The sequence below is a fragment of the Geotrypetes seraphini genome, chromosome 18, assembly GCF_902459505.1.
Source record: "Geotrypetes seraphini chromosome 18, aGeoSer1.1, whole genome shotgun sequence".
Classification (NCBI taxonomy): domain Eukaryota; kingdom Metazoa; phylum Chordata; class Amphibia; order Gymnophiona; family Dermophiidae; genus Geotrypetes; species Geotrypetes seraphini.
This window is the reverse complement of record NC_047101.1, coordinates 22,371,676-22,395,418: the sequence shown is the minus strand read 5'-3', so window position 1 is coordinate 22,395,418 and position 23,743 is coordinate 22,371,676. Positions and strand designations below refer to the sequence as shown.

The following is a 23,743-nucleotide window of genomic DNA, read 5'->3' as shown; positions in this document are numbered from 1 at the left end:
GTTAGAAATCTACCTTTGAAGCCTAAGTTAGGCTCTGAAAGTTAGGACCTAACAAGAGCTTGCCTAAATTGGATGGGCTTCTAAGTTAAGCTTAACTGCCTAGGCCTGAATGTTTACAAAAGCGTGCTAAGCAATCAATGTGAAACTGCGCTAAGAAACAGCCAGTGTGGTAAAAGTTCAGTGCTTAGCATGGGAAGGAGCAGGGGATAGTACAATGCAACCAGCCTATGATAGGTATTTTACACTGTCAAATGTGCAGTTAATATGAATGTTCCTAATGCTATCTTAGTAGGTGGTAAGTGCTTCCATGCTCACAATACCTATAAGGTAAGGTGCATTAGTGTACTCTGTGCCAAAACGGCAGATGGCATACTGGGCACAGTCTCCACAGTTGCCAGTGCCTTTACCCTTAAAGTATACTGCTTTTGACTATTAACCCACAAAACCTTAATACTCACATGCTCCTTCGTTAGGCTCCTAAGCTAAGATGTTAAAAGCCTAACTTAAAAGCCTGCCTACTTCAAAAGCTTAATTATAGTTAGATTCCTTTATTTGGCTGAAAAAAGGCATAAAGCCTAAGTCGTCAATTAAAAACCCATCTTAATTTAGGAACTTAAAGTTATGCTTACAAATGTAGGCCTGCCATTCATTCATTCGTCTATCTAGATTTAGGAGTCTAATTTATAAGCCTCATGTTGAAAATCAACGCTAAACTCAGTCCAGGCCCTCAATCCACCCCTGTTGTCACCTACTTATAAAGCTCGTGAAAGAGTTTATGAAATTTTGAGTATAAATATAGGCATTCCACCTTCCTAAACATGGAATTCTCTTCGGTCTGTTTCAAGGAATTCACAGAAGTACAAACTTTCATTTCCTTTAGTGAAAGGGATAAAGCTTGTTGATAATCTCTCGTGCTCCTTTTCGTATAGGTTTACAGTGATTTGGCATTCCTAGTTAGAGTAGAACTTTTTTCTCTCTCCAGATTTTTTGTAAATCAATGAAAACAATGCTATTATCAACAGTTTTTAGGAAATGATACTAAGGGGTGTTGTCTTTTGTTTAGTAATTCACGTTAAACTGATTTCCTGTTTATTGAAGTCTTATGTAAACCCAGTTAAGCCCCTACTTCAGGAGATGATACGGTAAATAAATCTAAGGCTTAGATTAATCTTTCAAAGATGCCAAGTTAGGACCATAAGTTCTTTGAATACTGAATAAGAATAATTCAAAATTGTTATTCATTAGAATTTATAGACTACCTTTTTGGAAAAACATTCACCCACTTGGTGTCCTTACGACACTTAAGAAACTGGTTATAATTAGACAGTTAAATATTTGGGTAATGAATAAATCACCCCATAGTGTAACGATTCACAACTGTGTTTAGGCAACCTGTCCTGTACAGTGCAAAAGGTTTTGAGTTTGATCTTGACTAGCATAGTTCACGGGAACTCATTATGGCATGATCAAAAGGAATTGTTGGGGCTCTACCAATCTACTGGCAGAACACAAAAAATGAAAAATATTTTGAGACTAGCGATTCTACCCAGGAGCAATCATCCTGCCAAGATCATTCAACAGCAAATGTGAAAATCTACAAAGTGGAAAAGAACCCCAGACAGCAGGCCTTATTTGCAGCATCTAAAGCACAAGTCCATACAACTATCAAGGGAAAAATAAGGAATGTGTTCATAGGAGGATAAGGAAGAAACACTGCTCTCTAAAAAGAACAGTGCAGCTCACCTCAAATTTGGCAAAGGGCATCTGTTTAAGCCACAAAAGTTTGCAACAATCTCTGGCTGGCTATAGGAGTCAAAAAATGACTTTTGCTCAGAACATATTTGCTTCATGAAAACCAAACACAACCTTCCAAGGGCTTCTTTGTTACATCAGAACCTTCGTAATAATGGAGTTGTAGAGGAGAATAATAAGACCAGCAGCTGTGAGCTGACATTGAGCCAAAAGGTAGGTCATACAGCAAAACCAGGACCCTAAACAATTACTAGAATGTCTGAAATGGTTGTGGTAAGGCTCTAAAGTTGAAAGGGGATAGATTCCGTACAAACATAAGGAAGTTCTTTTTCACCCAGAGAGTGGTGGAGAGCTGAACGCTCTTCCGGAATCTGTTGTAGGGGAAAACACCCTCCAGGGTTTCAAGATTAAGCTGGACAAGTTCCTGCCTAAACTGGGACGTACACAGGTGAGGCTGGACTCATTTTAGAGCACTGGTCTTTGACCTGGGGGCCGCCGCGTGAGTGGAATGCTGGGTGTGATGGACCACTGGTCTGACCCAGCAGCAGCAATTCTTATGTTCTTAAGTGAGCAGATCAGGCAAGGAAGACCTCAAATATCAGAGCCAAAACAATCATATTAAAAGAATGGGCCAGATTTCCTCAAGAATGACATGGGAGACAAACTGGTCCACAAAATATTTACTTAGGTTGTGCTACTCAAGGAGGTGCCACCAGTCCCTGAATGAAGGGTTCACATCTTTTTGTTAAATTATCAAACTCTCTCTTTTTTATCCAAGTTATTTATTCAATGATATTCTTAGTATCTATTCATATTCTGAGTATGTTGTACATTGTACTAAAATACAGACCACTGTTTAACTTTCATAGAATCTCAAGTTCCTGCCGCTTCCTTTTTCAATAATGATGCTAAAAAACCAGGTTTCCACCGAGAAATATGAATAAACCTATATTTGCTATAAACTTGCATCTTGTCTTGGGTGCTTTTTGTTTTGATTATGTTAGAAGGCATGACAAACTTTTGGATGGCATTTTTGAAGGAGTAGGGAAAAAGGTATCCTAATGGTTAGTGCAGTGGGCTAAGAACATGGGGAACTGGGTTTGAATCCCAACGCAACTCCTTGTGACCCTGGGCAAGTTACTTAACCCTTCGCTGTCCTAGGTACAAGGCTAGATTGTAAGCCTGCTAGAGGAAGAATAGTGCCTGAATACACTATATATGCAAACTGCTTTGGATGTACCTATAGAAAGGCAGTATATCAAACTCATGACCCCTCCTTTATAGAAAAAGGGAGCAAATGTGCTGTGTCAGCTTGGTTTTCCTGGTTATCATCTAATATTTGTATCTTAATCTCTACTAGAGGACTCAAATACATCTGCTGGGCATCTGCCTTGATTCCTGTCAGTTTTGAGTCCTCTAGTAGAGATTAAGGTACAAATATTAGAAGATAATCAGGAAAACATTTGCTACCAATGTTGGTATGTCCTATTCCTTTGTAATGATTTGATTTCTGTATATCGCTTGGAAATCTGATTGAGCAATTTTATAAAAACTTAAATAAAACTTGAATTAGCCCATGAGAGCAGTCCTTAGGACTTGGAACTTCACATGTCTAAGACCATGTTTAGAAAGGTAATATAATTTGTAAACATCCACAGAAAAACAATGATAAAAACACTTAACTGGATCACAAGATACTGTGACAAAGATTACAACATCTGTATGGTGTATGATTTTTGTACACTTATCAACACGACACTGGCATCCTTAAGATTTGTTTTATTCTTATGGTGTTAATAAACCAAAGATCAATATAAAAAAAAAACTATAGTTATCTAATGATTTAATCCAAGAGGTTTGCACATGAAGGAAATTGTGGCGTACCCTCATAACATTTAACCATATTTTGCTTGAATTCTAGGCTATTAACTGCCCAAAAGTTTTTTTTCATACATAACATTACAATGAATGAATATTTTTTCAATTCTTAACCAAAGACATTAGCTTAGCAACCTCTGGTAACCGGATATACGGAGTGAGTAGTAGGCAGATCTATTAAGAAGTCTATGGTATAGCCACCGACAGGCTATGTGGGTCCCAACAGTTCTTAATGGTTTTCATATTCTAGGTACTGTGTATGTATGTCACACTACTGAGCAGGAACAAGTCATTAGACACTGACACAGGGACAGAATTTGTCCCTCTGGTTAACCATGGGAAACCATCCCCGTGTCATTCTTTAAGGAGAGAGGGAAGAATCAGAGTATGAATGGGCTCAGCCAATGACCCTCAAGCCTTGCATTGAAAAATGCTGCTGTAGAAGGACTGAGGTTGATATAGACACTAAAGAATGACAGTCTGTGGAATCTAGAGCAGAAATTGTGATGTCATAATGCCTCATTCCACCAATGCCTAAGAGCAAATCTCATCAGTGATGTCACAATGGCTTGATTATCCTATACTTGGCTCAAATAAGAATCAGAGTATGAATGGGCCCAGTCACAGACCCTCAGGCCTTGCATTGAAGAATGCTGGTGTAGAAGGACTGAGGTTGAAATAGACGCTAAAGAATGACATGGGATGATTTCCCACGGTTATGAAATCTGAAGAGCAATTAATGAAAAATGCAATTCTAGGACTGTTAAAAAGGAAAAGGCAGCGACTATAACTTTGGATCAGATAATATGAATGCCTACAATATAACATGAGACAAATCTAGAAATGTTACAAAGGATCAGAAAGCAAAACCAAAATAAAACTAACAGCTTCCTTTCTAAGCAAAATATTTATAGTTCAAAACCAAAAGCCCAAATCCATGGAAGAGTTACATGTAAAGACATAGGGAAAATTAAAGGACCAGTTAGGTAAAATATTGGAAAATTCTAGGGTTTTTACTTTAAAAAAATTCAAAAATATTCCACTGAAACAGCAAAGTTTGTTTCATTTTAGAACATGAATTTTAAACAAGCACTATCACCTTCTCAACCTTCAGAATACGCATGATATATAGAAGGGTGCCATAGTCTTGACACCGGAATACTTGGAACCTTACGGGCTTTTCTGGTGACAAAGGAAGCTGAAATCATGGTAGTATGCTATCAGTGCAGGGCCAAACAGGAAACTGCATTCAAGAACTAAGGCTAGCAAAGAACACCTTTCTCGAACAGCCCATGCCGTCGTTTCCAGTCACGTATTTTTGACACACTGGTGATAGAATACATTGGCAGTACTGTTGACTTTTACATTAAAAGTTCAGTTTAGAACAAAACTGTTTATACTGCCATTGGTCAAGGGTTTAAAGATTTTAAGAAAACATACTTTAATGTAAAATCAAATGGAATTGTAATACCATTTGGTTCCTTCGTTCAGCAGCGAACCACTTATTTCATTCTCAACATGAGGAGAGACAGAATACAAAAAAAAACCCATTAAAAGAAAACTACAGCTAAAGATGGCCCATGGTTGCTCCTGTTCTTGTGCAGCCTCCAGGAAACCAGGCTCTTGGCTCTATCCTGTCCTTCTGTAGCTTGGCGACCACAGCAATTGTTCAAAAAAAAAAAACAAACCAACAGTAGTATTAGGCACTTCCATGTTTGCCAGCATGAGCACCCATCCTTTGTGGATCTTGAGAGGGATAGTGAATAGGGCCTGGAGCTCTTAAAAAGGGAGGGGGTGGATGAGAGCCCATCGGATGGAATAAGTGTGGTCCAAAACCTGCAAAGAGGAGTAGAGGGACATTAAGAAAGTCCAAGTCCTTTTATGTATATTTTCGCTGCTTTCCCCGCAAACAAAACAATGATAGATCAGCTTTAAACCACCAGTCAGTTCAGAAGTCATGAACATATCAGAAAAAGAAAAGCAACAAAGCCAGAAGACATGAAATTGTACTATACAAATCGAGGACAGCTACTAGAGAAAACCGCTGAGGAATAAGAAGGCAGATTGCTCACAACCCCTGGCATCAAACTACAAGCACTATTATTTAATGCCACAAAAATACAGCGTGGGTAGGAGGGCTGTAACCATTAACCAAATAATTGTGTTTAAATTACAAGATAAATATTAATTAAGTAGTGGAGAGTATTCTCAGTGTGGGGTTGTAAGCTCTAAAGGCCAGATTCTGCCTTCAATGTGCTCGCTAAATAGGCTCCAGCTGATTGAGAGAACATGCAACCACTACTCTCCTCCAAAATCAGTTGAACAGATTCATTATTGGACATGCCAGAATCTGTCTATCTTAGAATGCAGCTTGTGATACCACAAGTTGTCCCCTTTCATTTTTTTTATTTCCAAACAAACTCAATCTTGTGTAATTAACATGCCGTTGTAGGTCTCTGGTGAGGCCCCATTTGGAATACTGTGTGCAATTTTGGAGACCATACCTTCAAAAAGATATAAATAGGATGGAGTAGGTCCAGATGGCTGCTACAAAATTGGTTATTGACCTTTGTCATAAATAGTATGGGGCAGACTTAGAGAACTTAACATGTATACTCTCGAAGAAAGATGGGAGAGAGGGGATATAAGAGACATTTAAACAACTTTGTGGTGTTAATGTACAAGAGGTGAGTCTTTTTTCAAATGAAGGAAAACTCCAAAAGTAGAGGGCAAAGGATACACTTCCCCTCTCCTATTTCCCTTTTGTTCTATATATGTCAATGTGAACTCGTCTAGCATTTTTAATATTTGATAAGATATTGCTTTTATTCACTTTTTTAAAATCTCATTGTACTGTACACTGTTTAGACATTTGTTTTGATAGACAATATATCAAAAATAAATAAAGTTAAGAGGTGATGGGCTCAAGAATAAAATAAGAAAATACTTCTTTACAGAAAAGGGTGGTATAGATGCATGGAACACCATATATACTTTAATATAAACTGAGATTTTTAGGCCAAAAAAATAGCCCAAAAATGGGGGATCTCGGTTTATATTTGGGTCTCACCCCCCCAACCCCCCTCCCGAACCTGTTGCCAGGCCTGCCTTGAGACCTGGTGGTCCAGCGGAGGCCGGGACAGGAGGGATTCCTCCCGCCTCCTGTCCCAGCTGATTGTAAGAATTTTTACCTCCCCTCGTCTCCCCTGCATATCTTTAGTATCCCTGGTGGTCCAGCAGTGAACCACGGCAGGAGCAACCTTCTTTCACCCTTGCCCATGCAGAGCCACCAGCTGATTGGCAATTCCTAAGTTCTTAACCAATTGAGGCTGAATATTGGCATTTGATTGGTTAAGAGTCAGCCAGCCACACATACCTGAATATTCAATGCAAGAGCTGAGATGAGGCCCAGCATTGAATATCCAGGAAAAAAAAATTGACTGTCCCAACTGAATTTTACTTCTTAGATTGCAAGCAGAAGACAGGAAAATACCTACCATCCTTGAATGAAACTCAGCTTGAGCTACTACTGAAAAAGAAGACCGCCAAGTCCAAACTGTCAGTTTTCCTCCCATCCTGAGCAGAACGCAAGTGCTGAAGCAACTGTTTGACATACGACTAGAACAGCATTTGAATTCTTTGAGAATGTGGCACAACTAGGCCAAAGATTTGACCCTCCTTCTTTTGTTAAAAGCATTAAAAAAAGTTACCTGGAGGGGGAGGAACAATCCCAGGTGGTGGTGGTAATGCAATATTAACTATAGCTGAAGGGCCACTCGGTGCCAGGTTAAAGTAGTTGGAAGACGATTCCTCTTCTGTTGTTGGAGGTGGGGGCAAAGCTGCAGATGTGAAGAAAAAGAGGAAATGAAGCATTATTTTTACAGTGTTTAAAAAACATGTTTTGAGAATAGATGTGAAGTATTTTCTTACCTCCTGGTAGACCAGGGACAGGTTCTAGTTTTATACCAGAATCAATTATGCCTTCTCTTTCTTTCTCTTTTCCTCTAGCTGCCTGAGACCTGAAACCAAAATGGTAAAATCAAATTCTTTGGCCACCAACAACTAAACCTCTCTAGAGCAGGGTTCAACAACCTAAGACCTATGGGCTAGGGTCCAGCGTACCAGAAACTGCTATCTGGCCCTCAACCTAAGTAACAAGGGTACTGGTGACAGAAGGAAAGAGTAGAAAAGACAGGCAATGCAAGGATGATTTACATGACTGAAGCCTGCGGCTGAAAAGAGCACACAAATAAACACAATAAGCTTAATAAAAATTCTCAAAGTGACCCACAAGATAAAAACCAAATAATGTATAAAATACAAATGACTCAACATGGCCCATGTTTTGACAAAATAAAAATGCCTTCCTCGGGGGTCTTATAGGGTCCTAAAAGATGGAGAGAGAAAAAGATTTAGAAAAAAACATAATAACCAAGAATAAGTGGTGGCGCACATGTAATAAAAATGAATGTGTGAATGATGAATTACTGTGAGAGGTGAAATGAAACGATGAAAAGACAATGATGGTAAAGCAGGACAAATGGTGGTAATTTAATCCACAAAAAGAAGGTGTGGTAATGGAAAAACTCTAAAAGAGGTGAAACATGTCAACGTCATGGAAAATCCTCAGTGAAAAATGTTATAGGGCCTCATTATTTAGTTCACCCCTCTCTTCACTAGTTTATCTTCTGTGGATCATTTTCACTGAAGATTTTCCACAATGTTAACATCGTGTTTCACCTCTTTTAGGTGTTTCCATTATGGCATCTTCTTTTTGTGGATTAATTACCACCATTTGTCCAGCTTTACCATCATTGTCTTTTCATCATCTCATTTCACCTCACACAGTAATATTTCATCATTCACACATTCATTTTTATTACAGGTGCACCACCACTTATTCTTGGTTATTTTAAATAAATATATTTTTTCTAAATCTTTTCTCGTTCCATCTTTTAGGGCCCTATAAGACCCCTGAAGAAGGCATTTTTATTTTGCCAAAACATGTTGGGTCATTTTTATTTTATACATTATTTGATTTCTATCCTGTGGGTCACTTGTGACTGTATACACCCCTTGTGGATTCTTTTTAAGATTATTGTTTTTAAGTTATTTGGACGCTTATTAAACTAAAAAAAACTGGTATAGCCACATCTTCTGTTCCACAATCTTTTTGCTGTTTTGCTCTACATTTCCTTTGTGGATCTTTTTGGTACTATTTGGATTTTGTTGTTTTGAAAAGAGCGCAGCATTAGCTTAAGGGCAGGGGAAAGGAACCTCTTCCTTCTGTCAAAAAGGCTGGATACCTTAAAATTAAAGTAAGACAGAAAAAGGTTGTGCAAAGCATAAAGTCATCATTTCAAAAGATGCAATCCATTCAACTTTGCGTCATATGATTTCCGTACTGTAGTCCAAGCTATTGTTTTTGTCGAGACTCGATTATGCAATGCCCTGTACCTTGGCATAACAAAAGCAAGATGTAGAACATTGCAGGTTATACAAAACGCAGCAGCAAGATTGATAATGGGATTGTCTAAATATGATCACATTGACACATCTTCAAAAACTGCATTGGCTACCAGTCGCCTTCAGAGTACAGTATAAAGCAGTAATGATTTGCCATCAATTCTTGTATGGAAACATTCCAGAATTGTTTAAAAATAATATACTTAGCTATATACCAAAAAGATCATTGCGCTCTGAGAATCTAGCTTTACTGAAGACGACTGTGAATCCAAGGCTTGTTGAGACTGGTAAAATGACTTTTTGCTGTGCAGGAGTTAAGATATGGAACTCCCTGGTGGGTCAGATATGAAATTGCCGTGAAAAGGGCATGTTCAGAAAATGACTTAAGATGCAGTTATTTGTCAATGCCTTTCTCTAGCCAATAATTTTCCTCTCTGGCAGAGTTGATGAATTATTCATGGTATTGTTTTGTAGACATGATTTCTGAGGATTGTTTATTTTAAAATTTTGTATGTAAATTATGGAAACCGTTTAATTTTAGACGGTATAGAAATTTTTAAACTAAATAAATGTAGCTCTTATTTTGGATTTTATTTCTGCCTTCTTTCCTTCTAAATATGACCTCATTTTCTGTTAATGTTATGTAATGTTCTTGATTCAGAGAGTTTAGAAGCAAAAATAAAAAAGGGAGCTAAAGAAAAAAAAAAAAAAAGAGGATAACAATGACTACTCATCATCTGCAACTTACCTTCCCCACTTAACGTTGAGCCTTCGCCCATTAACAATCAGCTTGTTAAAGGATTTCTCTGCCGCAACTTCTGCTGCCTGCCTTGTTGCAAACTGAATGAATGCACACTGCTGCCTTTGCACAACGGTTATAGTCCGGATCTCGCCAAACTGGTAAAAATGGTTCCTGCATGGCAAAAAGTGAAGTCAAAATGCCAGTCAAACAGATTTAACCCCTTCAAAGCACTGATGTAAAAAACAAAACCAAAAAAAACCAATCAACCTGAATACGTCTCTGGAGGAGATATCAAAGTAGGCATTTTTTTAAACTTCATTCTTTGTTTTTCAGTTTAATTGCTTTTTTTTTTATATTCTTTATTAATTTTCAAAATTACATTAAGTGTTAAATATATTCATTCACAGTAACAATAAATATATCACTTATAAACAATCATTGGTACATTATATAAATTTTATCCCTTCCCCTTTCTCATCCCTCCCATCCATATCTTCCATTATTATATAATATATGTAATAAGAAAAATACCCCCCTCCCTATATCCTGAACTGATAATTAAAAGGGAAATAATTTTACCTAATCCTTACAATATTTTGTTAATGGTTTCCACACATCCTGAAACTTCTTAAAGTATCCCCTTTGTAAAGCAATAAATCTTTCCATTTTATAGATATGGCATAAAGAATTCCACCAAAAGTTATAATTTAATCTTTTCCAATCCTTCCAATTATATGTAATTTGCTGAATGGCAACCCCAGTCATTATTAGTAATAATTTATTGTTGTTAGCAGAAATCTGACTTTTTGCTCTCATTTCCATACCAAATATCACAGTATTATAAGATAATGCCACTGGGTTATCTAATAAATTATTAATTTGGTCCCAAATTGATTTCCAAAAATTCATAATATATGGGCAATGAAACAATAAATGATCTAAAGTTCCTATTTCTAGATGACAATGCCAGCATCTATTAGACAAAGAACTATCTAATTTTTGCAACCTAACAGGGGTCCATAACGCTCTATGTAACAGAAAAAACCAAGTTTGTCTCATAGATGCAGACACCGTACAGTTTAATTGCTTTAATCACTTTCAAAACCATGGAAACCAAGGAACCCACTTTTATCCATACATATATGATTCCATATGATCCTCCGAGAACACTAAGATCCGCTTCACAGCATCTTCTTCATGTCCCATCCATAAAAATTATTAGTACCCATAGGGCTTCTTCTTTTGCAACGATAGCCCCAACAATATGGAATTCGTTACCATCATATTTAAGGTCTGAACAGAATTTAGATAAATTCAAGGGAGGCCTTAAAAGCTTATTTAAAGACGCATATGATTGTTATTTGGTCTATGGGACTTTTCTAGTTCATTTTCAATATAAAAATTCATTTTCTATTCAAAATTTATTTTTTCCCTTTCCCTAAGTTATTATCCTTAATTGTTCTCTCTTTCTTTTAAATTGTATTTCTCCCCTCCACCCTATTGTTCCATGTAAGTAATGTTATGTCATTAAAAGTTTGTTAACTGGACCCCTTTTTAATTTTTTTTATTGTAAAACGCTTAGAATTTATGATTAGCGTTTTATCAAATTTTTTATAAACTTGGAAACTTACAATAAAATTCCAAAAAGGTGCAATACATTCTGTAACTTTTCTGAAAGGAGAAATAAGGTCCTTACCTGCTAATTCTCTTTCTTTTAGTCCCTGCAGACTGGCACATAAACAGATGGTCCACAGCCACCCTGTTCTATCTATCCAAAACATTAGCCCCCCCTAAAGATCTGGAAAATCTTCCCCAAGATCCACATCCCCATCCAGAGGAAACGGATCTGCCAGAAATATAAACCTCATCCCAAGACACCCACGACTGCTGGAACGATGGCTGAGGGGGCCAGATAGAGGCAACCTTAGCAGGAGACTGAACGGGGTGGCTGTGGAACATCTGTTTCTGTGCCGGTCTGGAGGGATGCTAAAGAAGCAGCACTTTATACCTAATTAAATAAAAGTTATGAATAGAGACACCTTTAATTTTCTTTCCTTGAGTCCCTCCAAACTGGTACTGATGTGTGAGTTTATGAACTCCTGTGCAGTCATCTGCCTACCTATATTTACTTAAAGCAGTAACAAAGTAACTTCCCCCTCATGAACAAAGAATAACAAAAATAAAAACCCCTCAGAAATAATTAACTTAAATCATCCAGAAGAGTATGAAAGATGGAAAGGAGAACACCAAACTCTGCCATCTCTCCATGTGTATCACTTCAATAACAATCTGTGTGGGTTCTGACTGGTCTGGAGGGACTCAAGGAATGAAATTTAGAAGAGGGAAGAGTGTTTGGGGAAACAACTGGATGGCCTAGGATGATTCTCAATAAGTCTGGAGACCTGTGTCCCCCAAACTCTTAATCAACTTCTCTAGATCCTCACCAAATAGTCTCAACTAGAAGAGAAGCTTATTAGGCCAGACCTTTAACATAATAAATGCAGACTAATTCTAAGCCATGAATACTGTTACATAGCCACCAAAGTCATACTCAGATATGGTCATAGAGCATTATCTGCAAGAAAGGCAGATCCCATCTCCAACTGATCAACTTCAGAGCCCTCTAGCAATTGTTCTGCCCAACAAATATGCTCGGGCCACTTAGCTTCCACATATAGTACCAAGGCCTATAGTACCAAGGCCATTATCTCAAAGCCTGTTTCAGCAGGACCTCCATCAGTCAACCTTGTGGATCTTCCAAAGTGGTTTATATTCCTATGCATGGGGAATGCCTTAAGTTTCTTGATCACCTCCAACAGGGAATCCTCTACTGTTGTCTATTGGGCATTCCTCTGAAGTTCTGAGGACTGAAAGAACCTGGGATATCAGAGAAGACAATTCTTACCAGTGGGACGATTCATATTAGAACACTTCCTTTCACAGCGAAACCTCTTCATCAATAAATTCCTTCCGAGTCTCATCCAGATCAAAGTCACAGAAGCTATGTCCTCCAAATCATCCTCTCTAAAGTTGACCTTGGCCTCTTCATTGCCTTGGCTTTAGAGGAAGACCCTGGACCACTCTTTTGTACTCTATGGGTGTCAAGCCCCTCTTCATGCAAATGTATGTTATATTAATATGATAAATTCTGGGGAGAACCTTTCTACATCATCTGCCCCCTTCTATGCCCTGAGAAAATACTGGCTGGCAGAGGGTTGCACAGGATATTTGTAAAGTGATGTCACAAGCCAGTAATTCTCAAGTCTGTATCTACTAGAAGAATCAAGTGTATATCTACATCTGGACTGATCTGTAGGGATGATGAGGGAAAAAAACCATTGAAAAATGAAGGCAGATAAAGACCACATGGCCTCTCCAATCTGCCCATCCATGCCTAGCATGTTAAGTTGGTTTTTATGTTCAGAATTAAAGAAAATTCAACAGTATTTAAAAAATCTAGATATGTAATGAAGCGAACGAGATATGGAGATATATTTTCACTGAAAAAGGGAAAAGGAGAACTGACAAGATTTTGACTAACTGCTGGTTTTTGTAACCGGCACCAATATCAACGGCTGCTTATAGTGTATCAATCAAGGACTGGTGCCGGTTTCAGAATTGTGCTTAAGTAAAAGATAGGCACCGGAAATGTAAGCCAGGGTTTTCCGGGTCTACATTTCTGGTGCCGGAATGTGCTTCTACTGTGCCATTTTTCGTTGTTTCTAACGGCATTCTTCAATTAACTTAGGTGCCAGTAGGGCGCCTACCAGCGCCTAAGTTTAGGCACCGGTTTTAGGATTTCCCCTTAAGTATTTTACAATATCTAATAGGTTTTACATACACTGAAGATAATGCAGATTTAAAAACATTAATATGAAATGAAAACAATGAGGAAGTCATCTAATTGTTTTATTGTAACCCCCTTAAGATTGCTGAACTGTGGCATTAGCTGAACTTAATAAAAACTGGTTATGAAATGCAACCAGGTCACAAGCACCATAGCATGTATTAATGACTCCAAGAAGACAACAGATAAGAACCTTTTTGGTCTTCTCAGTGTGATTTTTACATCATACAACTCTAGAATGAAATTAAAGATAACAGATAGAGGTACCCACCTAAGCTCTGTCTCACTGATGGTATCTCCTAGTCCACCAACATATAACGTAGTTATAGCCTTATCATCAGGAGGGTCAAGGCGAGGCATGGTAGATGCCCGCTTCAAAAGCTTATCTGCCACAGGATCATTGATACCGTAGTAGCGATCCTTAATGTTCTGATCTGCCAAGGGGTCATCGGGATCTGTTGGCTTCTCATGTCTGCAAATATACAGCAGATAACATGTAGAATAATTGGGAGCACTTGGACCCCTTTTTGGGATCCCTGGTAGAATGCATAGTATGCTTGTCAATACATCGCAGGTGCAGTGGGTTTTTCAGGGGGAAAGGTTGGTTTCTTTGGAGATGAAAATACATGAAGTAATGGGAATTCTCTATAATATAGAAGAGCTGTTCTTTTTAAGAGCATCAACGTGAAGATACTCTATTGCTGCCATTTATTTTATAGTTCAAAAACCACCAATGTTTCTGAAGGTGCCATTATAAGAAATATAAATTCTTGATCACATCTGGTTCAGATAACATTTCTCTAAAAAAGCAGGTAGGAAAAAAGCAGGGCTGTGTTCCTCAAAACAATGTTCTGAAATTTTTTTTATACAAACAATATCACTGTAACAATAAAGCGTTATTTATAATTAAAACTACTTTTATAGCTATATTGTTTTGTATAAGAAGAATCTTAGTCAGAACATAAAGATTATTGGTTTTGTTTTGAAGAACACAGCCCTGCTTATTCTTTACGATTCCTTTATGGAGAGCTCTAATAATTTAGCGTGGGAAGTTAAGGTACCATTTTTTCCCTAGTTTTGATCAGCCTAACATTTGTCATCTTACATAGAATTTCACAAAATAATATGTTCTAAATATAACCTATTTTGAAAACTATTGGATAGTTTGGGATATCATGAGTTTTGCTGCCCACTCACCATATATATTTGTCCCAAGGCCATGTAGGTCCTTTCCTATAAATTATTCTCTATCACTGGCTCTATTTCTTTTTTTATTCTTTATTAATAAAATCTATTTCTTTTTTTATTCTTTATTAATAAAATCTTCCACATTTCTACATGGATCACCTTGCCATACATAATTAACAATACTCAATCTATTTAGTCTACATTCTGGGAGAGACAATTCACATATTAGAGAGATTAATTATAAGAAAATATAAAATAAAATAACACTTAGGAAATTTGGTAGTGTTACATCTTCAAACTATTTAAGGGTATCCTAATTTTCTTTAGAGGTGTTGGATATTGTTATTCCCTTTCCTTCAAGAAAAAATGGTAATTGAGAGGGCTCAAAAAATATATAGGATTTTTGATCCAAAAGAATCTTACATTTACAGGGATATCTACTGGCTCTATTTCTTGCTTTAACTTGCATGGCTTGAACAAGCAGCAAAGGCCAAAGACAAGGGGCATCATAGCAACCCCAATCATTCTGAACATCAGAAAAACAGGACTAGCTACAATTCCAGGCTCTTGGCCAAATGAGATTGCTCTGTCTGTGCACCACCATGCTCAGTCCCCTCAATTCTTCACCCCAGATTGGCTGGGGATCATGCGATGACAGATTTACAGCCAAGTGACACAGGGTTCCACAAGAAACTCTGAGGCATTGAATTTGCATAAACTTGATTTGCATACACTGTCTCCATTATATGCAAATTTCTTTCATGCATATTCATTGTGGATATCTTGAAAACCTTACTGGCAAGGGGGTGCTCCAGGACCGACTTGAGAAACACTTTGCTAGAGGGTACACTAAATTAGGGGAACAATCTCAAGGAAGTCGAGAAGGAAGATTATGTTGTCAGATCCAAGCATTTCTAACTGAATTATTAGCACTGACAGAACTGAAAATATTGGGTTGGAAGTGGGGAGAAGAACTGCTATACTCCCTCCCTATAGCTATTTTTATACAATCTGATTTAAATTGATTTAATTTTATGGATGTTAATAGTGTGTCATATGATTTTATTATCACTTGCTCTGCTATTTAATAATGTGGGTTTAAAATCTATTAAAAAATTTTTTTTTTACCATTTTCACTGTATCTATTCAATTTGTATTCTGCCTATAACACAATCTGAGAATAAAATGCATAAGACCTCAAGAACTAGCATAATAAAACAAGCTGGACAGGACAAAAACCTAATCAAGCCTTGATAAGTATTTCAAAACAAAACTAATCATGGTCAGTATAAGTTATAGATTAGTAGGTATCAAACAAAACTTAAAAATAGTAACAGCTAAATCCCATAATTTATATCTTTTTAAACAGTGATCTAAACATGCTTTGCAAGAAAGACTTTAAAAATACTTTTAAATAGAATTATATGGTATCCTTGCATGTTTGCTAATTATCCAAAATAAACTATTTGAACAAGAATTTTATTTCACATTCCTTTTCCTATTTGATCCTGTGATGTGTTTCTGAAAACGAGCAAAACTCTGGTTTAAATTACTCGAGTTTGTCCACCAAGCCCCCCTTACCTTGTTTAAAAGTAGACTGAAAACCCACCTTTTTGAAATAGGCTTCAATCCATAACCCTTACTCCCCTCTGCCCACCAACCCAACCAGCAGATTAACCATTTCCCTTAACTGTATCCATGACATCCTGTTTGTCTGTTTAGACTGTACCGTGCTGCGTATGTCTAGTGGCGATATAGAAATAATTAATAGTAGTAATTCTGTAGAGATGACAAAGCGGCAAGGGTCCCTGTCAATAAAGTTCCATTTTCCAGAATTATCTTTAATGGTAGTCTGCATCAGAGGGTTGCCTCAGTTGAAGATACACTCATGACAGGGAAGTAAATTCAGATTAGGATGAAGTTAATTCCATTTCCTTGCTTTTGAAACATTTACGTGACAATGATACAATATGAAAACAGAAACACCAAGGCAGGAAAAATGCTATCTTACCTATAGGGACATTCCTCTCCTCTCTTACACTCCCCTTTCACCCAGAAAGAGCAGATGTGAGGTCGGTTGCGTTTGTAATATGGAGTGGTCCGAGCCAGTTTAAGAAGCATATCACTACTAGAGGTGGCTTTTCCAAGAGTCCCCACTGGTCTTGTCCCATCCGAGTTCTGAATCTAAACAAAAATAAGATAAAATTGATTCATTGAAGGATATGTTAATAGCACAATAATTATGAGGTGATGTGAATGATGAGCAAAATCTTTTTTTATTATTAAGGGGAAAAGGGATGGGATTTATATACTGACCAAGTTCTGTGGTCACAATGAAAACAGTTTACATATTATATATAAGTACTTATTTTGTACCTGGGGCAACAAAGAATTAAGTGACTGGCCCAGAGTGCAGTGGGAATCGAATCCATTTCTCCTGACTCTCAGACCACTACTGTATAGTAATCATTAGGCTACATCTTGCAAACAAGGATATTATACCATCACAACATGTTTTAAGAAAAGGAATGAGAATGTGTTTGTATTTCTACCTCTCGCTCCATATTCTGGGTGTAATATTCTTTGTTGACATCTGATTTTGGTATGTCATCTTTCAAGGAGAGACCAGCGTCCCTGACTTGAATAGGTAAACCTAAATACACAGATAAACATAAAATGAGAAGATATGGAGCAGAAAAAAAAAGTTAGGTGGTTTCTTTTTATCAATGGTTGTGAATCCATATTTGTTAGTGTAACTTAACACATGAAGCAGATGGATGCAAACATTAAACCAGGGCATACTGCAGATGCATCCATTTTAGTCTAAGAGAGTTTTTAGAATAATGCAGCATTGTTCTAACTCACTCATCCTTAAACTTCAGATTACTGGACTTCAAGTTATATAAGAGGGGACAACTGGAGATACTGGACAGGTGAATTTTTACCTCAGTTACCATCACTTTATTCTCTGAACTGCTCTCATTTGACTTCTGTGCTCTCCGGAGAGGAATGTGGTATATATTTTCAGAGGCATGGAAAGAATCATCTCTTTCCTTCCATTCTGAGCCACCAGAATAAGGGGCAAAACGAATGAGAAAGCCAAAGTACCCACCATATTCTAGATCTAGTAAGCAGGTCTGGCACACATTCTTCAGCTTACTACATGTCTGACATACTTCAGTCTTCTTAAAGCGCATACGAACACCAGGACACCAACGAAACACAGTAAAAGGTCGAGCGCAGATCTAATGGGAAAATAAGGGAAAAAAAGTTACAAAGTAGCACAGAATTCCATTCACACAGCAATTTAAGATTTGATTTTAAAAAATTCAATTATATGTTCTCTCTGTACTCTGACCTTTAGTTTTGGTCATTTTCTAATTGTTACAAAAAACAAAAGTAATATACAGAACGTTTCAGGGCATTCTCTTCCAGTCGTCTATTTTTAAATAAATCAGTTTGAAAGCTTCCCAAATACTAGTGTGCAAGAAAACTGTCCCCATCCAGGCAATTACAAATGGAAGCATTAAGTTTTTGTTCCACAACCAATTATAGGAAAAGTTTTTAGCCCTAACTCCACTAGGAAGAAAAAGGAGGAGGATAAGAACTGTAAATGGAGGCTTCAGTTTTTCTAATAGGCTCAATCATTTTTCCACTATAATATAAAGCATTACTGGTAACTTCTTGCGATAGTAGTGCCACTGGTGCCCCTGCACTGCTTATGCCTCAAATCTGAAACCCCTAAAAGCAGACCTACTAACCAGTGGTTAGCCAAAGGCAACATTTCCGTGTTCTGTGCAAATGTGAGTGGGCTTACCTTGCATTCTTTTCCATATTTCTCTTTTGTCTGAAATGGGAAAAAAAATGTTACCGATTAGTGGTCCGTTATTCCCTTCCCAAAGTCACAGTGAAGTAGTGGTGCCATTAGCTCTGTCATGTTTCATTCAATTAAAGCTTTACCCCAGCTCTTATATAGGAACATAAGAGTTGCCCTACAGGGTCAGATCCAAGAGCTCATCTAATTTATTCTGTTTCCAACAGTGGCCAGTCCAGGTTACAAGTACCTGGTAAAATCCCAGAAAGTGGCAAGATTCCATGCTACTTAACCCCAGGGTTAAGCAGTGGCTTTCACCAGGTCTCCTTTAATAGCTTATAGGCTTTTCCTCCAGGAACTTTTCCATGCCTTTTTAAACACAATGACATTTAACTGCTGTTAACACTTGCTCTGGCAATGAGTTAATTTGAGAACTGCTATCTTTAAAAAGGCCAGCTGGCACATATTAAAAAAGAGCACCAAAATAAGCATGCTTGCTCTGCTTACTTCCCTTCGATCCATTTCTAAAATAAAGTGCACTACCCCCAAAATCCACCACAGCACCTGCCAGGATTCTTCCTGGTGGATAGTGAGGGAGCACGAGGAAGATGGAAGCAGTCCACCGGGACTCCTACCCTAGTGCCTCTCCTCACTCAAAATGGCTGCCTTGGCCGCCTAGCATTAATCCCATAGTACTATGGTTAAAGGGGCTGAGTGAGGTAACTATGTACAGGAGGCGGTTTGGACAAGGTCCTGGAGGAAAAGTCCATTGTCTGTTATTGAGACCGACATAGGAGAAGTCATTGCTTGCCCTGGGATCGGTAGCTTGGATATAGAGGATATAAAATGTATTATTTTAAAATGTCACTACTACAGTCCTTGGTTCTATCCCAGCTAAAATCAGCACCTAGCGAACCTCTGGCACAAAGAGGTACGATAGTCTCTAACATACATCAGTCTATATCTTAGTATCACCATATCAGTCTGGCATTGATCAGCAGCTTTCCAGATAAGGAAAACAAATTAGCATAATACAATAAAAATTCATGTCAGAGGTTTACAAAAGCTACAGATAAAGGTTATACAACATCTATTCAAACTACTCATCCTTGACTTTCAAACAACTCATTTCCATATAGAAGACCAATATTGTCTGATTTGTTTTATTCAATGAAAGCATAAAATGATCATACCATTCTGATGTACGGATTTTCTCCGAGACACGTCTGACACAGAATAGGAAAGTCCTGCACCAAAACACAGTCTTAGTTAGAACAAAAACAGAATGATTAAGTCTTAGCTATAACACGTTGGCCCAATTCTATAAACACAGCATCTGAAGTTAGGCAGCTAGCTTAGCATGCCTAGTCAGTCTAGGGCCTAACTTAATTTTAATTAGCTCAATCGGTGCTAATTAAAAGTGCCATTAAAAACTAATTTAAAAAATGAATTATCTGATAAGTGCCTAACTTGGTAGGCTCTACCACTTCGAGATAGGATTCTACTCTGAGGTGCCTACCAGAAAGTGTGGTTGGAGGTGGATTCTGGGAGTGGTTTGACTTAGGCACATTCATTTAGGTCAAGAAAACCCTGGCCTAAATGGAAATGTGCCTAAGGTTTCAACACCTACCAGAACCTAAGACTGCTTAGGCACTGCTAGGTGAAATTCTATAAATGGCACCTAGCAGATAATTGACAATCACGCTCAATGGCACTTAGAAGTTAGGCACCATTTACAGAATTAAGGCTTTTAAGCCTCATGTACAAGATTTATATTTAGGGTTCAAACTGTATAAATTAGAGGAAATTGCAACATTGTTGCTTTCAAAGCAAATGTAACAAGATAGTACTGTACACATATGCAGCAAAATTACTAACATACTCCCCACCCCTTTTTACAAAGTCGCATGGCAAAAGCACTGAAGCCTATTAATTCCCTGTGGACCTCTGTGCAATTACCACGGGTTGCCGCAGTAATCAGATTTGTAAAAGGGGACCATAGTAAATAACAGAAAATAAAAGGCTGCTGGATTTATCCAGCCTTTCATCCAAACAAAACAGGAACATGGTACAAATGCACCACTTCCATATTGTGTCAGTATGGAACTTAGGTGAATGTTCTTAGTGACTACACTTACAAAAACTTCTAAAAGAAGGATCAATAGTTTCAAGTTTAATAAAAATTTGTATATCACCTATCAGTCTTCTAAGCGGGTTGTACATAATAGTAACATACATTAAAAATACAGGACCTACTGGAACGATAGGATTAAGGTAAATACAAAAAGGAAGGGAGATCCCATCAAAGATGTTTCATAAGGTAAGTGCATTAGCGGTTGAATGCATCTATAAAAAGAAATGTTTTTAGTTTTCCTTTGAAACAATCTAGCATGGGTTCATCCCCTAGTTCCGGGGGTAATGAGTTCCAAAAAACAGGGCTTGACAGAGAAGTTTGTTGTTCGTGTAGAGCTAATAATATGGAGAGATGGAACTGTTAAAAGATTTTGATTGTGATCTCCGTGTTTTAGTAATTAGCGGGGTTAACCATCTCAATTCAACTGCAGACACCATAGAGATAGAACAATTTTGTTTTTTACAGCAATCCTATTTTCTTCTGCTCTATCTCCAGTCTCTCCCAACCACCTAATTCTGGAGGGCCACAAGGAACTGATGAAAGGAACTGTACTCAAGGAACTGATGAAAGGTTTCCTGCCTGCAGGGTAATTAACAATTTTTCCCCCACTGTTAACACCCTATGGCAGTGGTCTTGGTTAATTTTTAAGTCAGGACCAGTATTGATCTAAATAAGCTGAAGGAAAGCCATCAGATATTTTATGCTGGGCTACAACATTGCTAACCAGTATATGTCGATGACATCCAGCCTATCCTCATACTTTTTTTTTTTATTATTATTTTGTGCAACCCAATGAGGGGGACATTCCCAAATACTGTACATTCTTTGTCTATTGAAAAATGCCTTGGCTCTTCCTTCCATCCACTTCCCTTTATCTATTGTGAGCTTGGCTTGAAAGGAAGAGCGGGGCAGAAAAAAAGAATGATGACGAGGGCCACCGCAGAGGTCACCCAAGGCCGCCATTGCCCCCCCCCCCCCCCCCGGGCCTTGCATTGAAGAACGCTGCCCCACAGCATTAGGAAAGCCCCGGTCCAATAACCCTGCAGCAAGCACCAGGACAAACGAGAGGGAACGCGTGAAGTGGCTTTATCACAACTCCCGGAGCGGCTCATCATAAAACGACAACAACGCCTGCCATCCCTTGCGCGGGGAGGCCACCAGGACCTCCTCGCTCAGACCCCCCCATACCGCATCCTCCCAGTTCTGTCTGTTATATGTGTTCGAGCCCAGAGACGTCGCCATCTTGGTAACCCCGCCGCTGGCCCCCCACTCGCGCCTGCGCACTCCCTCCCCCCTTTCTGTCAACTAACGAAAGGCCAAGCGGAAGTGAGTCTCCGCCCGCATCCCATGATGCACTGTGCCCGCCCGCGTGGTTTGGCGCAGGCTTATGATGTAAGCGCGTTGAGAAGCGGCGCTTTAGTTTTCCGTTTTGGGTTGTAAGGCAAGCTAACGTGCGCTAAAGGCTGTCACCCATAGAATATAATGGCCACCTTAGCATTTAGCTCGCACTAAATCAGCGCGCTTTAGTAAAAGGACCCCTAACCGTTGGCTTATTTCTCAATCAGAGCTTTAATACCAGTGCAGATATCTTAATCATTGCTTTCAGGAGATAGGTTTTGTAGAAGTAAACCAATAGGTCCAAAGCATGCCTCCCTGCCGCTTCCCCTTGCACACACCAGTGCCAGACAAAATGGTTGAAACTAAAACACCATAATTACTGAAAATACTGTACAGTATAAACAGACGACTTAATAGGACAGCGTCAACAAGGCTTTAACTAATGGAAGTCTTAAGGCACGAGAAACATGGACAAAGATGAGCCAACTGATGTATCTAGATTTTCAAAAAGCATTTGACAAATTACTTCATAAATGATTCCTGAAGACAAAAAGCCACAAGATAGGAGGTAATGTCCTATTCTGGATTGGAAATTTGAGATTAAAAATAAACAGTAGGGTTAAATGACCAATTTTCTCAGTGAGAGAAAAGTAGTGAAGTACCCCAAGGATCTTCTCTAGCGAGTCCAGTACCTTTTATATTTATAAATGAACTGGAAAATGGGAATAAGTGGAGGTCATCAAAGTTACAGATGACACCAAATTATATTCCAAGGTGTTAAATGACATGCAGATCTTAAGAAATTGTAGGCCTTACAAGACTAGAAGGATGGGCATTTAAGCAGCAGATTAAATTCAAGGTGGACAAGTACAAAATGATGCACATAGTGAATAACCCAAATTATAGCTATACAATGCTAGGTTCTACATTAGGAGTTACCACCTAGGAAAAGGATCTAGTTATCATGGGCAATACGCTGAGCAAAATATTTCATTGTATGGCAGCAACCGAAAAAAGTAAACAGGCTTTTGGGGATTATTAGGCAAGGAATAAAAAATAAAATCACTCTTAACTCTATGGTGTCAAGTCCGAGGATGCGCACTATTGGCGCTTGATTCAGAGGCAGGCAGAGACCTCAATATCAATGCACCACCAGTGTCCAGTGCTACTCCAGAAGCCATTGGGGAATCAACATTCTTGATGACTAAACTAAACTAAACCTTAAGTTTATATACCGCATCATCTCCACGGATGTTGTGGAGCTTGGCACGGTTTACAAGAACTTAAAATATAGGAAGAGAAGGATAAACAGGTTTACATGAACGTATATATAGAAGAGAAGAGTAAGGGGGGATAGAATTACATTTTAGTGAAAAGCCAGGTTTTCAGTTGCTTGCGGAATAATTGGAGGGAGCCCAGGTTCCACAGCGGGGTAGTAAGGTCGTTCCAAAGACCTGTGATTCTGAAGAGAAGGGATTTTCCCAGTTTGCCTGCATAGCGAATACCGTGTAGAGAGGGGAAGGATAATTTATGCCTTACCTTATGACGAGGTCTCCCAAAGCACATCTCTAGATTTCTGGGTCG

At 38.3% G+C, this 23,743-nt stretch overlaps 1 protein-coding gene across 2 annotated transcripts; it reads right to left on the bottom strand.

The window, feature by feature from the left end:
* Window positions 1-4,211: 4,211 nt before the first annotated feature.
* Window positions 4,212-22,136, bottom strand: RBM22 (RNA binding motif protein 22). 2 transcript variants are annotated; one of them, XM_033927682.1, is made up of 11 exons: window positions 22,010-22,136; window positions 19,881-19,934; window positions 18,691-18,720; window positions 17,986-18,118; window positions 17,426-17,526; window positions 16,885-17,057; window positions 13,957-14,157; window positions 9,845-10,009; window positions 7,561-7,649; window positions 7,341-7,469; window positions 4,212-5,466 (listed from the first exon to the last, which is right to left on the bottom strand). In XM_033927682.1, exons 1-11 carry the CDS (start codon window positions 22,061-22,063, stop codon window positions 5,330-5,332), a joined length of 1,266 nt encoding a protein of 421 aa, XP_033783573.1. In that variant the 5' UTR covers window positions 22,064-22,136; the 3' UTR covers window positions 4,212-5,329. The 2 variants fall into 2 exon arrangements, with proteins under 2 accessions (XP_033783573.1, XP_033783574.1); XM_033927683.1 differs by lacking the exon at window positions 22,010-22,136 and adding an exon at window positions 21,875-21,992.
* Window positions 22,137-23,743: the final 1,607 nt, after the last annotated feature.